This window comes from Haliaeetus leucocephalus, unplaced genomic scaffold (genome assembly GCF_000737465.1).
Source record: "Haliaeetus leucocephalus isolate CR32 unplaced genomic scaffold, Haliaeetus_leucocephalus-4.0 Scaffold439, whole genome shotgun sequence".
NCBI lineage: Eukaryota > Metazoa > Chordata > Aves > Accipitriformes > Accipitridae > Haliaeetus > Haliaeetus leucocephalus.
This window is the reverse complement of record NW_010972875.1, coordinates 6,511,826-6,531,488: the sequence shown is the minus strand read 5'-3', so window position 1 is coordinate 6,531,488 and position 19,663 is coordinate 6,511,826. Positions and strand designations below refer to the sequence as shown.

General features: G+C 42.1%; 1 protein-coding gene across 1 annotated transcript in view; it reads left to right on the top strand.

Moving 5' to 3' along the window:
- The first annotated feature begins 28 nt into the window (after positions 1 to 28).
- The window catches only part of TEC (tec protein tyrosine kinase), a 52,337-nt gene continuing 32,702 nt past the window's right edge, over positions 29 to 19,663 (top strand). Inside the window, exons 1-2 of the mRNA XM_010574496.1 lie at positions 29 to 128; positions 19,185 to 19,367. Coding sequence (XP_010572798.1) covers positions 19,230 to 19,367 — 138 coding nt within the window. The 5' untranslated portion in view covers positions 29 to 128; positions 19,185 to 19,229. The remainder of the gene's footprint in view (positions 129 to 19,184; positions 19,368 to 19,663) is intronic.

Below are 19,663 nucleotides of genomic sequence, written 5' to 3'. Positions count from 1 at the left end.
CGGGAGGAGGAGGAGGCGCCGACGCCGCCGCCTTCCCGGGCCGGAGCGGGGCAGTCCGGAGCCTTCCTCCCTCCCTCCGCCTCCCTCGGCGCCGGGGCTCCTTCCGCGGCGGCGGCCGGGACAGCCAGGTAAGGCAGTGCCGGGGCCGCCGAGCAACGGGGCCGTCCCCGCAAAGAGACCCGGGAGGGGGGAGTTTATTTCACCGCGCTGCCAGCCGGGGCTGCCCCGAGCGCAGGTCACCGAGTCCGCGCCCCGCAGCAGCGGCGGTGCGGGGCGGCCGGGGGGCCGATCGGCGGGCGGTGTGCCGGGGAGGGCACGGTGTCCCGGGAGGGCACGGTGTCCCGGGAGGGCACGGTGTCCCGGGAGGGCCGGCGGCGGCCGAGGGAGCGCAGCCGGCAGCAGCCGCTGTTGGCGGCTTCGAATGTGAGCGACGACGCAGCAGGAGCGGAGGTATGCCTTCCTCGACGTCGGGGTGGGAGGCTGTCAGCGGGAGCCGTGGCAGAAGCTGCAGTTCTAAACCTCCGCTTAAAATTGCTAGAATGCGTGTAATGTAAGGGGCTGCTGCCCAGGCTGCCAGATCCGTTTTAAGGCTGACAGTTACTGAGTATTTCCTTGTTTATGTAACTTTCTTCTCCGAGTCTTTCCTTACATCCGTGTAACCGCTGTGCTTTACTGAGACTGTTCCACCCTGTCTCAAGGCACAGTTAGCCTTGCGTGTGAGTTCAGTCATCGCAATGATTCCCCCTGCTTTCTGTCCCACACCGTGGTTACCCTTTCTTGGCAGTGAACGCTCTTACGTAGCCTTGCGCTGGGATACAGCGTACCTGCAGCTCATGCAGTAGGTGACTAGATTTGCATGGTGCTTTTCCACAGGCTTCCTTTCTGTGTCCCTATACGTCGGAAGCGAGAATTATTTGAACTGTAAACAGCTTTTAGCGTAGACGTGGCCATGAGTTCTCTGCTTGGAATGACAGATGTCTACCTTACTGTGACAAATGCTAATCTGAAATACTTAATATTGTTTTATGAGTCAAATACGTGAGACTGTACCTTTTATAGATGGAAGAACTGACCGTACCAGAAATGCAGATAAAAAGGTGTCTTGTGAATACGTGCTTCTGGAGCATTTGTTTTCATTTTAGAGTAAATGTTGCCTATGCTTTATCTGACTGTCTCACATCTGATATAGCGTGGCTGCAGGGTGAAGCATCGCTATTTAATTTCTCAGAACTCTCCATTGACTGGAAGATGGGTTGTTACTTACGGCTGCTATATAAATGTTTAGGGTATTTTGGGCCATCAGAAAGCAGCACCCATACAAACAGGCTCCCAGTTACACTTGAGGGAGTACCCAGAGTGATTTTGCACATGCTCCTCTTTCCTTTTGGCACATCAGCTGTGCTGTTCGGATCACACCATGTGTGCAGAAGAGGCCCTTTAGGTGTCCTGGTCTTGTTTCACAGGCACTGCTCTTGTAGGTGGGGAGGTAGCTCCCAGGCAGGGTGCTACTCATATAGCCTTTTGACGGTTATGGTTTGTAAGGGGACTACAGCAGGAAAGAGCCCATTTGCTGTCAGACTCTCTCCTCTGATAGTCTTCATATTTCTCTAGGTTTTATTTTACATGTTTTATTTATTGAGAAATGACATCTTATGGTGAAATAGTCACATTTGTCTCTGCATTAGTCCGCAGGGAAAGGGTGCTTTACATGTTCTGCTGAACTTCTAAATGAGTATTATAAGTGTTTTGAACCAAATGGCTTCTGTGTGAGCTTGCCTGCTGAAACCACTGAAAACAGAGCAATGTAGTTATATCTGGCACCTGGTTACTCCCTCTTTCTTTTTTAATGAGATAATCTCACAGGTGTGAAAATCAAAAACAAAGATTTGCAGTTCACATACTTAAAACATACTGCCAGTTAGTCCTTACTTGTGAAGTAACTCTAGTTCTCAGCTGCCAGACCTGACTTTATTAGCCCTTCAAAATTTATAGGAGTACCACCTTTTTTTCTTTTTTTAATGTTAATGTAGAATTTTTAAAATCTTTTAAATCTTTAAAACCCATTGATTGTGAGGCAGCTAGATTTATGTCCTAAGTTACGTTACATTTTAATTCTTAGCTGTGGGCTCCGTATTGTGGATTTGGCATTGCGATGTATCCAGTAACCTGGCTGACTGCCTACAATGGCTAAAAAGGGAGAAAAATAAAATAGACCTGATAAAACAATATCAGCTCCATATTTTTTCATCTTGCCCTGAAACAACATTGTATTCAGAAATGCTGTGATGGTGTGGTATCCTGTAATTAAAGTTAAAACAACTGGGAAGTGGTTACTTTCACAGAATTGCTTGGAAGCATCAAGAAAAGTCTTCCCCTCCACCAAATGTAGGTGCAACCTGTTGTAGATTTAATTCTGTGTTGTGTTAGCTTATAAACTGGATACACAAGATAAGGTGCAGAATGGTGTAAGTTTCAGATAAATATTTATATCTCAAATATGCAAAACATTTTCTGTTTCTTAGACAATGGAAGTCTGTGCTTCCTGCTGTCAATGCAAAGATCATGGAAAAAGCGTCTTTAGCCCCTGTTAACCATTGACCTCTAAGATGTTTTTCTACTTTTACTTGTTTTGACTTTTTTCAGTAACCTATTACCTTTTCACTGCTGAACTTGGAACTGTGCTTTAAAAAAAAGGCAAGTCTGTGTATGCCAAAGAATCAGTTGTAGCAGTCCACGATGGCTTTCCTGCAGAAGTAGGATAAGAAAATACCAGTATAAAAATCAAAAGATATGAAAAGCAGTACTCAGACAGACTGAAGTAAAGGCTGGCATGGAGAAGAAGGCCTGAGGTGGTGGGGTTTTTATATTTCAAAGAACATACATGCTTCTGAAGGACATCTATCATATGTTTTTGGATTTGTGCTACAGATATTTTTAGTATTATGTAGATGCATCTATTTGTACAGAATTACCAATACCTTGGCTAAAAAGTGACAACAATGGCCAGTCAGTTGTTGCACCATGGAAGTTAGAGTGATAATGTTCATTAAATAACCTGCTAATGCCCATAGCTTCCTCTGGTACGCAAAACACAAGGGGAGGACTCTTGTTACAGTGATTGCAGCCTGACAGACCTCCTTCTCACTGCAAAGAGATCGGCCCAATTTACCCTAATTCTCCTGGCCAGGGCCTCATGCTAGCACTAGGCATTAGGTGTATTACTGATCTAATGGGGCACAACTCTCCAGAAACCAGTGAAATCGCACCTGCATTTTAACAAATGGTCCATCAGGTCTCAAGAAATGTATTTTTGTTAACGGAGAGTATTACTTTTAAAGGCAAATCCCCAGTTTGCTGGCCCTCGGGCAGAGGAGCGTTTTGCTCTCCTGCTTCTGGTCTGGTTTTCTAAGTGTATTTTCTAAAGGAAGAAGCATTAGGAAAGAAAGGAGTGTGTAGGTGAGGGAAGCTGATGTTTGGGTGAACACGTATGCCCTTTTTCTGTCATGGCAGAAGAGGAACTGGGGAGCAGAGGCTTGTGATTGACCACTGCCCTGTGGCCATTACAGCTCTGGCAGTTCTCAGTCATTCCCTGCCCCCAGCTCAGCCACACGGGCCATGATTCAGAGTCAGGGAAAATACCATGTGAGATAAAAACTTGAAAAACAGATAGACTTCTTTTTACATGTGGGTAGATGAGTCTCATAATAGGAGATGCTTTGCGGGGGAGGATCGGGTTTTTACAATTTCCTAGGCGTGGAGGTGGGATGGAGTAAGGAGAGGTCTGTTCCCTGCAAGCAGTGTGAAGTGGCTGCTGTGTTCGAAGGGGATCATGAAATCTCTGGAAAAGTAGCAGAAGCCTCCTGGGAGTAGGTCTGTCCATCACAGGCAGGGTTTACCTTTCTCAGGAAGAATGGCATCACCTAGGAGAAGTCTTTGGTTTTGACAATACCCAAACATTTAGGAAGTAAATGGCATTGCTGAAAAGATGCATCTTGGTTGGATGGCTGTCCTGTATTCTGGGTGGTTCAGTAAAGCTCATGCCTAGCTTGGTGTGGTCAAGCCTTGGTACTGTGGGCAGAAGAGGTGGTTTTTGGGAGCCTGCCGCAGAGACGGGTTGCTCTGGGAGAGCCCAAGTCTGGCTGACAGCTGATGTACAAGAGCTGTTCCCCATCTGCTGAGGGCAGCCGTGGGACTCAGCTCTTGGTGACGGGAAGGAGAAGTGTGGCCACGTTTGCAGTCACAGCCCCTCTTCCAAAGCAAAGCAGCAGGCTGCCAACGGGGCCGTCCCGTTTCAGCTCTTAAGGTAAAAATTCTATGTGACATTAAACAAATGCAGGAAAAAAGGGCGGGGGGGAAGACTGCAGTGTGGTGAGGTATGTGGGACCTGGGTGAACGCTTTCTTGGCACTCCTGCTTTTCCTCGTTCATGTTTCTCTTATCAGCGGAGGTATGAATGGGTACCACTTTGCCGCACGTAGGGTATAACTTCATGTATGCTCAAGTAGGTCACAGCTGAGTTTCCTGTCAGGAGGGGTTTTGTTCAGTCCTGTGCCTATTACAAGCTGCAACCTGATTAAACCATAAGAACGCTTTAGATCTTAGGCCTTGTTTCCATTTGAATGTGGAGCAGAAAAAAATGGCTTTGGGCGCTACAGGAAGCGGGGCTCTTCCTTCTGAACCAGGGTCACGTTAGACTGGGACCAACTGCTGACCATTTATGCTTATTAAACAAAAAAAGACTTTTTTTTTCTCTCTCCATAGAGTAGCAACATAACTCGCCACCAGACCCGAACGGTAACTGCCCTTCAGTTTTAGCTGAACATAGTATCCATTGTAACTCTGTCCTAGGCAGCCCTGTGCAGAAATCTTCTTGTCGGGTTCCCTTTGCTAGCCTACAGGGTAGGTGAGATAACCACAATACATCAAATTCTTAATCTATTTAGGGTTGCTGCTTGTCCTGTGAATTACAGGATGTCCTATATCACAGGCTCAAGCTCCATATCCTGGCAGAAAGAATAATTGTCTGTGTGTCTTCCTCACTGCCTTCCCAATTACAAGCGTCTCTTCCCAGCTGAAGTTGCAAACCATGGCCATTCCCAGTGCCATGGTGGGAGAAGAGAGGGGGCCTGCCCCACCTCGGGTTGCGAGACCCCATTTGAGGGATGTGTTCTTAACGTGTAAACTGAGTTGAGCTGAATGGACCACTTTTTCTGTCCCACAGGAGATCCTTTAAACTGGTGATCTTAAATATACTTTGGGATCTTTTGGAAGTAAAATAGCTACCTAAACTGTATCCAGCGAAGATGGTTAAAGGAACTCTTTTTTTTTTTTTTTTTAGCATGAAGAAATCTAGCACTCGGGTGTTAAGAGTGGCTGGTTCAAAACTGCCAGTACAACTTCAATTCAGCTCGCTTATGCGTAATGCATTGTAAGATATGTTTAGTTATGTAGCCACATGTGATTTTCTTTTCCCATTAGGCCACTGCTTCATTCAGACGATGGCTGGTCTGGCTGTTTCAGTTTGCTTTGTCACAGTAGGCCATGAGGAACACCTTCTCCTCAGCGCTGAAGGCTGGTGCCAGGCTTGCAGCTTAGGTGACCTCTCATTCATCCTCAGTGATGCTTGAATGGAGTGGGTTCAGTTGTTGGGAGGAGGCACATTTACAGCTCTGGTGTGTCAGATGAACTGTGAGGGTCTGTTTTGTGGGAGGGGATTTTGGAAGAATGACATGGTGAAAGGCTGTGTGGTGTGAGAGCAGTGAGAGATTGGCCGGAGGGCTGTGGTTCTGCGTCAGGGGCTGCAGGTGACTCCTCCGCCATCGCAGTGGCACACTCTTCCCACCAAGACACTCTCTCAAAGCATGAAGAGGATTACAGCTGTCTGATTAAACAATAAAGTCATGGGCAAGTGGCAAAATTCCCTTGGTTTTGTTTAGTTACTTTTCTGGATCTCTTGAACTGAAACTAACTCTGAAAGTCAGTGCAAAGCAGGCACTCCCTGTGAAAACCTGAGACCTAGCCATAAAAGACTATCTTCTCTTACCTTTGCAGTGTCTTAACTTTATTCCTTGTAATTTTGACCTCAATGGGACTGGATTGTGGCAGCCCAGCTTCTGGTGATGCCCCTTCTGCAATATTCTTATGCCTCACTATAAGTAATCAGAGTGGAGTAAGATACTATCAAGCATTAATGACAGTATTGCATGATGTCTCAATGAGAGTTAAGCTGAATGCTGTTCCTTAAGATGATAAATGTCTTGTGACACCTGACAGGTGCTCTTATTCCCTGTTTAGCTTGCAACAGTTGAAACACCCCAACATCTGAGAACTGACATCAAGGGGAGCAGACATAACAAGCTGCTTCGCTAGAGGTGCTTGCTGCCTTGCAGGAGTGAGAGGAGAGGGAAAACACGAGACCACAGTACTGCCTCAGTTGTGTTTATTTTCAGATTCAGTGAGAATTTTTTCCCCCCCAAATTAATACTTCTATTTTGACATGAGTGAAACTAAAGTCCTTTGGTATTCCTTGTTGCTTGGGCTGCACTGTATGTGAAGAAGAAATTCTTCAGGCTCACAGCCTGGGTTTTCAGTCCTGTATGTGGGGACTTTATTAGTAAGCGGCTGAAATGCAACTAAAAGTTTAACAATTTAACAGAACCCTACAAATAATTTTAGGGTAGAACTCTGTGGGATCTGCCTCAGTAACTTCAGGAAAATAGGTCTCGCTCTTCCAAATATCTCTCCAGAAAGTACTGAGCAGCGTGGATTCTACTTAGAGTGTCCATTTTCATATTTTTAATCCCTATCGTAACATACATGTGGTTCAAGCACAGAGCAACACAGAAAGTGAAACGCTTTGTTAGCTGAGTAAAGAAAATGAAAGCTGCTGTAAGTACAGTTCTTCAAGGAGCACGTCAGCTAGACATGCACAAAGCCTGAGAACATGAAATTTGGTCTGGTAGCATTACTTCTACAATTTGGAGTGCAATCAAGTGGTACTTCTCGCACTAAGAGTCTTGTTGTCCCATCTTGGTGAAGTGAGGGTGTGGTATGATGGTGAGGGAATTTTGAGTTTCATTTATGTGAAATTTTCCTTGTAACCTATCCAACATAATGGGGTAAGAGAATCTGGAATCAGAAGATGAGAACGCTGACCTTGCCAATGCCACTGCCTTTATGTGTAGCCCTGAATTGCCAGATGTGGAAACAGTAGTAGGAGATCTCGGCTGAAATGTAAATGGTCATTCATTTTGGGTTCAATCTCTTGTGCTTGTTTTGTAGCGGAGGGGACATATCCTGGTGAAAACGATGCAGGGGAAACTTGACAAACAGGAACTTGCAGTATTTCCTGTCCCCCAGTTGCTGCCTTGGGTTTTTCCTCATGCACAGAAGGCAGTTCTGACCCATAACTTTAGATGTATCAGCACTGTCTGTATGAGGGAGGTTTGGGGATAGTCTGTCACTCAGTAGGTGCAAAAAAGTAACAGTTATCAAGTGGCCTTATAATACTACCTCAAAATAGAGATTTTTGAGGGGAAATATACCCATTAGTCAATGTGGACACCAACGTGTGAGTTGTGGCCAGTAGTTCATCATCTGAGTCAGCTTCACAGCTTTGTCTTCAGCTGAAATTCCCCTCTTTATTATTGAAGTAATTCTTACTGTGTAGCTTCCATGTAGTCTAGTGGACACTTGTTTCTGTCTCTATTTAAAAGCAGTTATTACTATAAGTATGTATTTTTCTTATTAATGGTGCTATTAATGAATGTGTTTAAGCATAGTGTAGTTTCTGGTATACCTGGGTTGAATTAAACAGTCATTATTATGGGGGAAAAAAGCACATTATGTAAATTTTTAATATATATTGCTAGCATCTTACCACATAGCATATGGTTACCTGGGCTATGTCTTTTGCATGCCTAATTTTGTTAAAAGCATAATACTAGCATACAGATGTTGGAATTGCTCCTGGTGAGGGTCCAGGGCATGCAGGAGTCATGCTTAATCTCTTGCTCACAAACCTGTTTAACTCCTGCCTCAGATAACCTAACTAGTCAGTGAAACTTCAATACTGAACTTCAATATTACAGCTTGCTGCTAAGATGTTTTTCATAGACTATCTGAAAAGCAACTAAAACGCTAACTAAAAAGAGGATATGATTTTTTTAAAGCTTATTCTCATTTTAGAGAGAAAACGGTTGGTTTTGTGCCTACAATGGGGCTGTTAACAGGTATTCCTATGGAGTAGATGTGAACTTGGCTCACATCTACTCTATACAAATGACCTAGAAGGGTGGATGCTTGATAAAAGATATAAAGAAGATCGTGATTTTAGCAGTAGGGAGAGTAGACTGTGGTCTTCAACAACCCAGGAAAAAATAACAGCACATCCCTGGAGCTGGTTCAGGGCCATCTCACCTGGTTCTGTTAAACTGGTGTTAATATGAAAGAAGAACAATACAGCAGCCATCACTTCTCTCTAACCTAGTGCTTATCCAGAGGTAGGTTTCTCTTCTGCAAGCCACATGCCAAAGAGTCCCCCCAAATTCCCTGAAAGCCAACTACTTTTTTTTGCAAATTTTCCCTGACCTCAGGACTTCCTTGCAGCTCTTCCCAGCCATATGCTTATTTTATGATCACATGGTCCTTAGCTGTGAGGTAGCCAATTTATTACATATGGGTCTGGACTGGTTTTCCCACAAGCCATCCCTTTGTGCTGAGGCTCAAGGATGCATCTATAGCTGTCATTCTGTAGATACTAAAGCACTCAGCTGGCTTTTATGTTGCAGGTGTTACAAGTTTTTATCCATTTTGGGGAGGTGTGTGGTTTTTATAAAGGGGTGAAGGGGGGGGGGGGGGGAAACATAATATCTTGAGGAGCACTGCAGAAGTGATAAAGGGATTTATACCTGAATTCTGATGGGACCATTCCATCTGATCAAAGAAAATCTGATGATTGAAATGATAGAAGTAATCTTTGAAGACAAACAGATAAGGAGCTACAGCCTGCTATCAATTTGGGAAATGGTGGTTTCCCCGAAGAATTAAAAAGTTCCTTTACGTTTCTTGTGAATAAGATACAAGTGCAAAAAGCAGGTGACGGGTGGCTAGGTAAATAGCTTTCTTTCCTAGCAATAAGCAGCAAATACATGGTTGATGTTTGCAGGGTGTCTTAAAACCAAATGCTGTTTTGATTCAATTCAATAAAGTCATCTCACTAATTGTACTGCTGGCTGGCACATTGCGAGGATGAATTGCTACCTTTTTGAGCACTGTCAGATTATTATAGCTGGTCCAGCAGGGCCCCGAAGGACTGAATAGTCTGAGCTTTTGTAAAAAAAGGCTGGCTTTTGAAGATGGATTTCAAAACCCGTGTATCCCTGTCACTGGATTTCCTGCAGGCACTGAGGAAATTACAGGTGCTTTTTGACCCACTGTGCTGCTTCTACATATGCAAGGAATATCACATCACCTAAGGGTAGCCTGGGACAGAGAGTGGTTGAAGTGGAATCATAATTGATGCCTGCTTCTACTTCATGTGGGATGTACCTATAGACCACTTCTACATACCTCTTGTGAGACATGGAAAAAATATTTTTAATTCATAAAGCCTTTATCAAACTTAAAACCAATCCAGTTCATGGCATTCTTTGAAAATTGTATGTCAACCCAGGAATGAGTGACTCAAGATGTTCATCCTTGGGCTCATCTGTGTTTTTTCCATGGAGTTCAGGTGAGAGAAGCTACCAACAAGCTGGCTAAGATCACAAGCAGGTGCAGCAGAATCTGCACCTGAACTCATAATTCCAGAGTAGTGTTTAGTAGTGCAAGTGCAGGGTAGTGCTGGTACTGCTTTTCTGCCATCGGGAGCCACGCCAGGATTTCTGTGGCTTCAGCTGTGCCATATAGATGTACCAGTGACACTTTGCCATGGCAGTCATTTGGTGCAGAGAACAGACAGCCTCCTTCGGAGTATTTCAGGTTTGCTTATTGCTGGCAAAGTATGTTCAAGCCAGAAAAGATTTCCTTCAGCCACTGATTGAGTTTTCTTGGTAGCTTTTAAGATGATGGCAGGTCATGATCTAGAAGGCTGGGTGTTGCTTTTATGTGTTGAAATATTATTGCAGGAGATTGGTTCTAGCTCCAGAATGAATGGGCTTGGCACCAGAGGAGAGGTGGTGCTAGATGGTTAATGGGTGGCTTATTTCTACCATTCTCCACTTTTAAGTGGTATGTCAGCCCAATGGTACAAAACAAGACTGTGATCATGTCCACGTTAGTGCAAAGTTAGGTTCATTGCATTGCTATCAGTTACTTGGCATGTACGCTGGCTGAGCAGAAAGAGTTAACTTTAGTAGTCGGAGAACAAGTAGTTGTTTAGGGAAAAAAGTTCATATTGCAGCATTTGGAAAGAGAAGTAACTGAGGAAGTATTAGTCATTCCCTGTGCATAAAGCAAGTCATAATTTGTATGTATTACAGTATTTTAGTTAGACCATGTCAAAAGAGTGTCTTGAATACTGAAATAAATTGAGGTTATTTTTGGTGTAATACATCACATGCTCACCTGAGATTGTATAACATTTGGAAAAACAAACTCAAATTGTGGAGGAAGTGAGTTAAACTGACTCCTTTACTGCAATTAAAAAGAATAGCCTCCTCAGGCACTGTTGACCTTTGTTTTTCTTCTTTATTTTTCTTTTCTTCTCTTCCCCATAGATTTGATTTGCTCTTCTCAGTTTTGCAGTTCTGTGCACAATAGCAATTGACCTCCTACTTAATGGTGAGCTTTAGGATTCCTGAACAGAATTAGGTTCAACCTCTGATTTACAGAACATTTATTTTTCCAGCCCTCTAAATCTCTGGCTTCCTGGAGAAGTAGGAGAAGCCTTTGCACAAGCATCGCCCATTTCCTTTGCCAATCTCATCTTTGCCTGTTTCTTTAGTAAGTGGGTGTTACAGCTTCTCTTCCCTTCTTATCGGCAGGGGATTTTTAGGAAAAAGGCTGAGGCAGCAGCTCTGCTTTACTGAATGTCCACGCAGTGCTGCAGGGCCAGCGGGGGACTGGTGGACCAGTCTTGGTCTATGCAGAAGTGAAGTAAATAGACTCCGCTTTCTCTGAGCTTCAGCTCCTCCAAGCCAACGCCATGCTGGTTTGGAGGTAGGTCTTCCATTTTCTTCTCTAACCTTACTTTGAAAATACTTGCCAGAACAAAGAGGATGGTCTCCTTTCAAAGGTACATACACATGTAAGAAGGACCAGTATACCACATACCTCCTCCCAGTTCAGACCCTTTCTGTTCATGCTTTATCTTTTACCTCTTCTCTGTCAGCTGAGGGCCAGTTATATTTGTTCAAGTAAACCAAACTAATATTCTTCACCAGACATTTATGCTGCGCAAGTGAAGAAGTAAATCTCTTTATGCTCTGCCTCATCTGGCCAGCTGCAGTCAAACTCCCTGCAGCATCCTGAAGTCCTGGTGATTGCACCACAGTGGGTAAGAGCTGCTGTATGTCAGCAGAAAATTAAGTTTACTATTTTCACTGCACTTTGTACATGGTATTTAGAAGTAAAAATAAACCTGAGCAACAAAGTTTGGACCTGGGAAAATCTGCTCTCTCCCTTCTAAGGGTTAATATCAAATATCAGTGCATAAACATAACAGTCAGGCTTGGATTTGGTCCTTGTCTGAACAGCAGGGATTAGGCACCATGACAATGGCAGCAAGTGCCATACCAGGCAGTGTGTATAGTTAGAGAGAGCATCCTCAGTTAGCTGTTTATGTTCATCACTGTGATAACACTGCTTCCCTCTTCCAAAAATCAGAAATCTACCCTCAAAAAGAAGTCTTTAAAAAGAAAGTGAAATTGCTTTTTTTAATTGCCTTCTCTAATTTTAATCTTCCTTTGCTTGAATTGAATGTGTGATAATTAAAATATAGCTAGTTCTCTCACATATGATTTTGCTGGCTGTATATGATTTTGCTGGCTGTTGCAGGAGGTTTTGTCAGGAGGCCCAGCTGGGGATAAGTTTATCGTGCTGTAAAAGTTTGGTCTGCCTGTGTGCTAAGGCACACAAAATATGCAAAGCTCTTGCCTGGAAGCTGTGTGAATGCAGTAAACGCTGCTCACAGGCAGGATATTTTAGTTTGTCAGGCTGCATATGGCTTCTGGTGAGCCCAAAACCACAGGTTCTCAGTAGAAGAGGTCAGTTCTGCCTGCAGAAGATTTAAGATGGGGTTTCTTCTGTGGGAAGCACTGTTCAATTGTGGTAGGCCACTTTGAAAGCTTTTCATAGTTTACAGCGAAAAATAAGATGGTAACTTTGGATGCTGGAGTGGAATTTAACAATAGTAGCTAGTGCTAATAGCATTTTTATGGAAATAATAGCAACCATTAACTGCTGTGTGTGGGTTGAGTAGAGGGTGATGCAAAGCCACATTATGTATGTGGTTATAGAACTATCTAATATTCTCAAATCTGAAAAATCTAGACTGCCAGAGTATTTGAGGTTCTCTTACTGTTAAAGGTTTTCTGTGTATGGTTTTGCAGACATTTTTAATTACCTTTCCTATGAATATGATGAATTACAACTACCCTCTATATATATATATACACACAGACCTTTCCCCCAACAATATAAACCATCAGCTTATGTCATATTATTACTCTGTGTGAGAAAAAGGGGGTGGATGAAGGTAGGGGTTAAACTTTAACCTATATAGATGATGGTGAAGAGCAGCAAAGATTATTCACAAGCATTGAAAGAGTGGCAAAAACACAGGCTTGGAGATGTTACAGCCATACCAATGTCACTTTGCAGACAATAAATACAGTAGGGGAGCAAGTCCATGTTCAGAAAGATTTGCAACTCTTGGGCAGTGGGTTTTGCTTCTCTTTAGAAAGTCGTCTTCATTTCTGTACTAGTCTTCGATGAAATCGCAAGAAGAACTCCTAATACTTTTGACTAACAAAATAAACATGGGAAGTTAGGGATAGCATACAATACAAGAGTTGAATACCTGCTCTATAGCCAGTACTGTTTCTTGAGGCAGTGACACATTCAAAAGCTTTTTGACTTTAGAAAGGACGGGTGGCTGAGCATGCAGAAGGTCAGTAGGCTGAGAAAACTTTTGGATTTTTCTACTTTAACTGAAGTTTCAAAGTCTTTTTTTGTGCCTTGCTTTCCTGTGTCCCAAACTAAGTTTCAGCTTTATTTTCGTTCAGCAAAGAACATTACAAATGGTTTTGATCTGAATAAACTGAAGGCAGAATAGTCAGTGCAAGTTTATAGGTATTGTAGAGCTTTTACGTGGAAGAAATAAGAAAAGCTACAAATACTCATCTCTAGAGGAATGAATAAAAATACAAGTTGTTGAGGATGGTGAAAATTGATCAGTCCATCCTTTGTATGGTGTCCCATAGTGTTGCTAACTCAAAGTTAGCAGTAAATAATTTAAATTAAAAAATGCCCATATCAACGTATTTTTCTACATCATGGATGGTAATAATGTAATTTTTGTTTCACAAAGCAGAGGTTCCTTTCCTAAATAATTTATTTGTGAGGGAATTGAAGAAGGTGCACTATAAAGCTGTAAAAGGATAACTTAGACATTGGAGTGTACTGCTTACAGGAGGTCACAATAAAGCACAATAGCTGAGTTTACAAATTATTTGGAGACATGTACATGTCGTTCTCCTAAATCTGAACTCATCATTGTAAGGGGAGAGAAACCCATTTGCTGCTCTTACCATTTTTCCCAAGCTGTTCTGTGCACTTTGGCTTTACTTCTTCTTTGTTGTGGTTGATAAGTTGATGGTCCAGTTTGGTGTGATGAACCACCTCGATGCCAGCTGACCTTATCTAAGAGGGACAGTCACTTTTTCAGCATTGTTTTCTTCACTTACCCTAGCTACCCAAGTTATAATGCTAAAAGGAAACAAATGCTTGTCTTTTGTAAAATGTAGTGAGCCTGTTTCCAAAGAATTTTGGAAAACCTGTGCTGGTTGCAATGAAATACTTCTCCTGCGTGTGTACGTGAGTAGCTTTCAGTTGAACAAAGGATATTTTGCAACAGCACATGGCTATCTCAGAATCTCCAGTCAAAGAGTTGTCACTGAGTTACCCCTTAGTCTGTTTACTTCTTAACCTAAACTTAGTGCAGGCAAATATGAATTTTCTTTTCACAGGGTCTGATTATATATAAAATTAGCCAGTTATTCTTTGGCTGATTTTCACAGACCAGGGTTTTGCAAACCTTTGGGTATAATTTTGAAATCTATTTGAAAGTAGGCCCCAAAGATTGCATTTCTCTCAGTTACCAAAAAATAATAAAATAGGTTGCATATGATAGAAGTGGTTTCTGAGAGTCTGCTCAGAGAAAAAAAAAGAGAGGAGAAAAAAAGCAAATCCCAGTATTTTTTACTTCTCCTTTTTCTGGCATATGATACATTTCAGATATCATTACAGTATTTCCCCCCTCAATTCCAATTTTAAAATTATGACAGATTATGCTAAAGTACATTTTTCTGTATTTGTATTTCTGTGAAATTTACCATTTGAACAGGGGTTAATAACATTTGTCTTTTATTCAGTTGTCTTTTATTTTTTAGAGTTTGAATCCACAACCTTAAGATGTAGGGCAAAAAGACTTTTCTACCATATGAAGCACAAGAGCAGATTTTGCAATCCTTGCTTACACTGAGTAGTAATTATTCAAATAAGCAAGTCTGTGCTGGATATAAGTAACTATTCACATGTGACTTGGTTTGTAGTTTCATGATAAAGCAACATCAGCTTCAGCAGAAAAAACAGGGTCAGGAGTTCTCCTTTTCTTCTTCCTTCTGCACTGTTTCTGCTCTCTACCCAGAACTGCAGTGTGCTGCCTGTTCGCTTACCCCACTGCAGCCATTTGCAGGGGCACATTATGAACTTGATCAGTAAATTGAATTAAAAAAAAAAAGAAAAAACCATATTCTGGAAGGGTTACAGATTTGAGTCAGAATTACAAGGTACTACCTGTGTACTTATAATTTACTTTTTTTAAAAAATTGAATTATCTAATATTACATCATTTTAATTAATGTACTGCATTAGGTGATATGTTTTCAATGTTAAATACACAGACCTGGAATTGCTACCAGTTTGGATTGATAAACCCAAAATCTGAAAAAGAGCAGTTGTGCAGGATTCACAAAACCCAAGTCAGAAAGCTGAGGATGTCAGTTTCTTAGGGGGATTCTCCGACTTGAATGGCAGCCCATCAGCTTAGTATTAAGACTTTGCACTGAAGAACCCAAATTCCTAGGTAAATGTTACCATCAATAAGGAGGGGTTGAAACTCAGAAACCAGAGTTCCAGCTTGGTTTTATTTTTGTGTTCAGCCCCACACAAATGTTTTCTGTTGGTATTTGTTTTATGACTGCTGTGGTAAGTGTGTTTTTCAGAATGCCTTTTTTTTGTGAACCACTCCATGACTATGTGTGACAAAAAAGCTTTGTGCCATAAAAAGTCACAATTACTTAGTGCGTTAGGATCAGAGAAGCCCTGGTCAGATTGGGATGCACTTTCTCTTTTCTACTCAGTAGAACTTCCACTGGTACTTTCATACATTTATTCAACTGTTTGAAGGTTACAAATGCTTACCGACCGGTTTATGGTGACTAATTGTTTCAATAAACAAACACAATCCGTGAGCTGGGAGTGGGAACCAGGAGGTATGTGTGTCGTGTTGCAACTGCTGGGGTTACCTCATCACTTAGTGCCTCCGTTTTCCCCAGTGAAATCCAGGAAAGGTGGCGTGTGTCAGAAGCTCTGTCTACAAGTAAAAACTTACTTTGTACATCTTGACCAATATCGACGTGGCAGATTTATCTTAACAGTTGTTCTCATTTGTTCTGAGGAGAGGAAGGTGTGTGGTGACTTCATGGACATACAGGTGAATATTTGTATAATGTGAGGATGGATAGTGCAAGTTGATGCATACTTTTTGATACTTAAAGTTGTGAATGTTTTCCTGCCCTAAAAAAAAGCTGAGAATCTGTAACTCTTTCTGATTTCAGTCATAATTCTGAGTACTTGGCATCTCTGCAAATTAGATCATATTTGTTATTGTGTAACTAGGGTTGGCAGGGAACAGGGCAAGTCTTTGGCAGGAGCGATGCTGTGAGAAGTTTAGATGGGTGGCAGCATGAAACTCCCCTAGCTGTTTGTAACGAGGTAACAATGTGTCATGAAAACAGCTTCGTGTCCTGAGGGATGGTCTGGGAACACTGGAATATTTGGGGGGAAAACTGCAGAACATTTCTAAAACTGTACTGAAGAAAAAGTAGGGATGTATAGGTTTGATAAGAGGCAAGGGTGGTTGTTACAGGTGCTTCTCAATGAAGTATTGCAATTTTGGAAAGGAACTTTCAGAATAATAGGTGAGGGTTCAGTTGTCCTGAGCCTTATTTATGGAAGCAGAAATGTGGCTAGAGCCATTGCCTTGGAAAAACCCCTGAACAAAACAGGTTTCTGTGACCAAATGCAGATTCAAAAGCTGATCTTCTGACCTGGGAAACCGGTTCTAATCTGCAGAGATCTCCATAGCAGAGATAATTCAGTATAGCAACCAGGTGCAGACATTGACCAATTACAGTATTGATGAGTTTATTTTTTAATGCTGATTTTGTCAAAAGGATTTTTGTTTTGTTTGCTATATAATCTTAATGTGACCAAAGGGGGCTGGTAGGGAAATGAAATATTTTAGCATTATCAGTATTGAGATTTGAAATCATAGTTAATTTTGAATCCTTCTTGTGCTCTCTAGTGTAGCATTTTGGGGATCTCTGAGATCACAATTTCTAAGATGGATAATAATGATGTTTTTCTTAAGTGCCTACAAATTTGTGCTACGGAGAACAGAAGGATTGTTTTGAGTGGGAGAGCCTGTGAAACCCTTATAGTTTCGTGGATATTAAGGTGGTCTGAAAGTTAATAGTGACTTTTAATTCTTTGAACAATGTTTGTATTTTCAGTTCATGGTAGTATCCTTCCTTCTGCAATTACCTTTGAGATTGCCAATTTATTTTTAGAAGGGCAATAAACCAGAATTGGGCAGCTTTAGTAATTAAGGAATGCACTCAAGACAATTACTAACTGTCTTCTTCCCAGGAATGCAATGTGACAGATGACCAACAAAACGTATGCGTGTACATGCATCAGAGGAAGAGGAAAAATAAAAAGAGATTATTCATAATAATCACCATTTCCAATCCTAATATAGCCTTTTTCTTATGCATCCTAACCTGGTCTTATTTCATAGTTCCATGTACACCACAGACTAATTTTTTTAGCATATGCAGATATACACCTTGAAAAGAAAAGGATATTTTAAAGCAGTAAACAATTACATCCAGCTGTGTGAATATGGCAGGAGTGTGGGATACAAGAGCTTAGTTGGCCAAAACAGGGAGTGAAACGCAGTATCAGGACTAGACTGGAAGGCAAAGGGTGTCATTTCATGTACTGTTACAACAAATAATGACATGTTTAGGCACAAAGCAAAAGGAGAGGCACTGAAGTGAATTTGTTTACATTTATTTTTATTTAACCTTCGCTTTTGTAAGGTAATGTTGTGAGGAGGCCTGTGGCTTTTCAAGCTTCTCTGCGCAATGCTGTGAAATGCACTATTTTGTCCATGCCGAAGTTACGTTGCCCGCAGAGAAAACTGTACATACGTTTCCCTGGTGAATTTTGTAATACTCTAAATAGTAGATAGGTGCATAAATTAAGCCCTGTGAGAAATGAAAAAAAGGTTTTGGTGGCTTTTTTTTTTTAATATGTTGGAGGGAAATTTCCTACTGGTACAGAGATCTGCAGTGATTATCTAGGGCTTTGGCTTGGGTTATCCCCCTGCTCCTTCTACACATACACGCATACTTGAGAAGATATTCGTAGTCACTGGTGCTTCAGCAGATGCTGCTGCTGTTCCTTCTTCAAGCCACGGCTTCAGCCTCCAGCCATGCTGCTCTAGCCCGAGCTGTGGTGGAGGTGTGTGCCTGCAGCTTGCCTTGGCTTCGGAGCACCGAGCACCGCTCGAGGCGAGGGCCAGACAGTCTGGCAGAACGCGAGCAAAGGGAGAGGTAATGGCGGGGAAGAAGGTTTCTGGAACGGCTTCTCCACAGTCTCTCCCCCATCTTTCATTCCTGCCTCCGTGCCCCCTCATGTGTTAAGCCTGTGCAGGCAGCAGTCTGTGCTGCATGATGAAACGTCTGGTTGGATCCCTTCCCCAGCCCAGCCGGGGGAACACTGGCACCCACACGAGGCAGGGTGGCACAGTGGGGCGGCAGCAGGCGGATGAGGGAGGAGGTCAGCTGTGTTTAAGCCGGCATCGTTGGAAAGAACAGAGAGATTGCCTGACAATGTCTCTGGCAGGATGCTGGAGCCAGATTTGCAAACAAAGTAACTGTGGGTGCGTTCGTTTTTGTGTACTCCTAAGCCTGTCCTACAGGTAGCAATCATGGTGTAAACCTTTAAAGCGGGTTGACGTTACTGAGCGACCAGAACTGTCAGAAGTAAATTACTTGGATTGTTGATGGTCAGCCTGAAGTCTTTCTATATAGAAGATAGAGGGCATATACTTAGCACTTCCTGAAAAATAATCTTTAATTCTCTGTTCTCAGATTGACATCTTCTAAATGACCATTTGTGTCTGAAAATTTTCATTAATATAATTGGGGTGAATTTTCAAAATTAGTTTTACTGATCCACGTTCAATTTTGTATACTGAACTTTTTTTGCAAATGGCATTTATATATGCACAGACCTTAGCAATTAAAACTTTGATACACATTAGGACTTTGTTGTGAAGAGCTGTCATACACTGCTGTTTGTCTGGAGCATGTTTTGGAGTTCTCACCCCTATTTTCTGTGATGTAGGCTGCAATGTCCCTTATTTCATCCTGGTCAGGTACAGCTTTTGGCTTCCTGGGAATGTGCCAGTGCAGCCCTCAGCTGAGCAAAGCCTGAACTTTCTTGTCTAATAATTAACTTCTGTAAACTTCCAGATGCTTAGGGTGAGCTCCAGCTTTCTGTATATTCAGTTAGTTTCGTTTATATGAAGCAGCTCTTTTTACTACAGAAACCTCCAGCTCTGTGATCCTCCAAATATACTGTAATGATTTATTCCTCTTGTCTTCACAGGAACTGATATTCAATGGCTAGAAACAGAGCTGACAAGTGGCTGAAATGAATACGACTACTATCCTACAAGAGATTTTGATTAAAAGATCACAGCAGAAGAAGAGGACTTCTCCTTTAAACTATAAAGAGAGGCTTTTTGTACTTACAAAGTCTATGCTAACATATTATGAAGGTCGAGCTGAGGTAGGAGATACAGATTTATACTATAGAGCGCATTTGTTCCTTTTTGCTTTTGTATACTTTTGGCTTTTTACTTACCATATATCATACTGTCATGAGCGGATGGGGAAAATGGCCATGGGTGGCAATGAACATGAGCTGCTGTTTCTCTTTTTTATTATTTATAATGCAAATTGACAAAGGTATAGATAACTTACCTGGTAGTCAGTGCAAACTGTTTCTTAATCAGAGCAGTAGTACATGGGCAGGATGCCAGAAATAAGATAAAACAGATTTTATAGCTGGTCATCAAAGCTGAT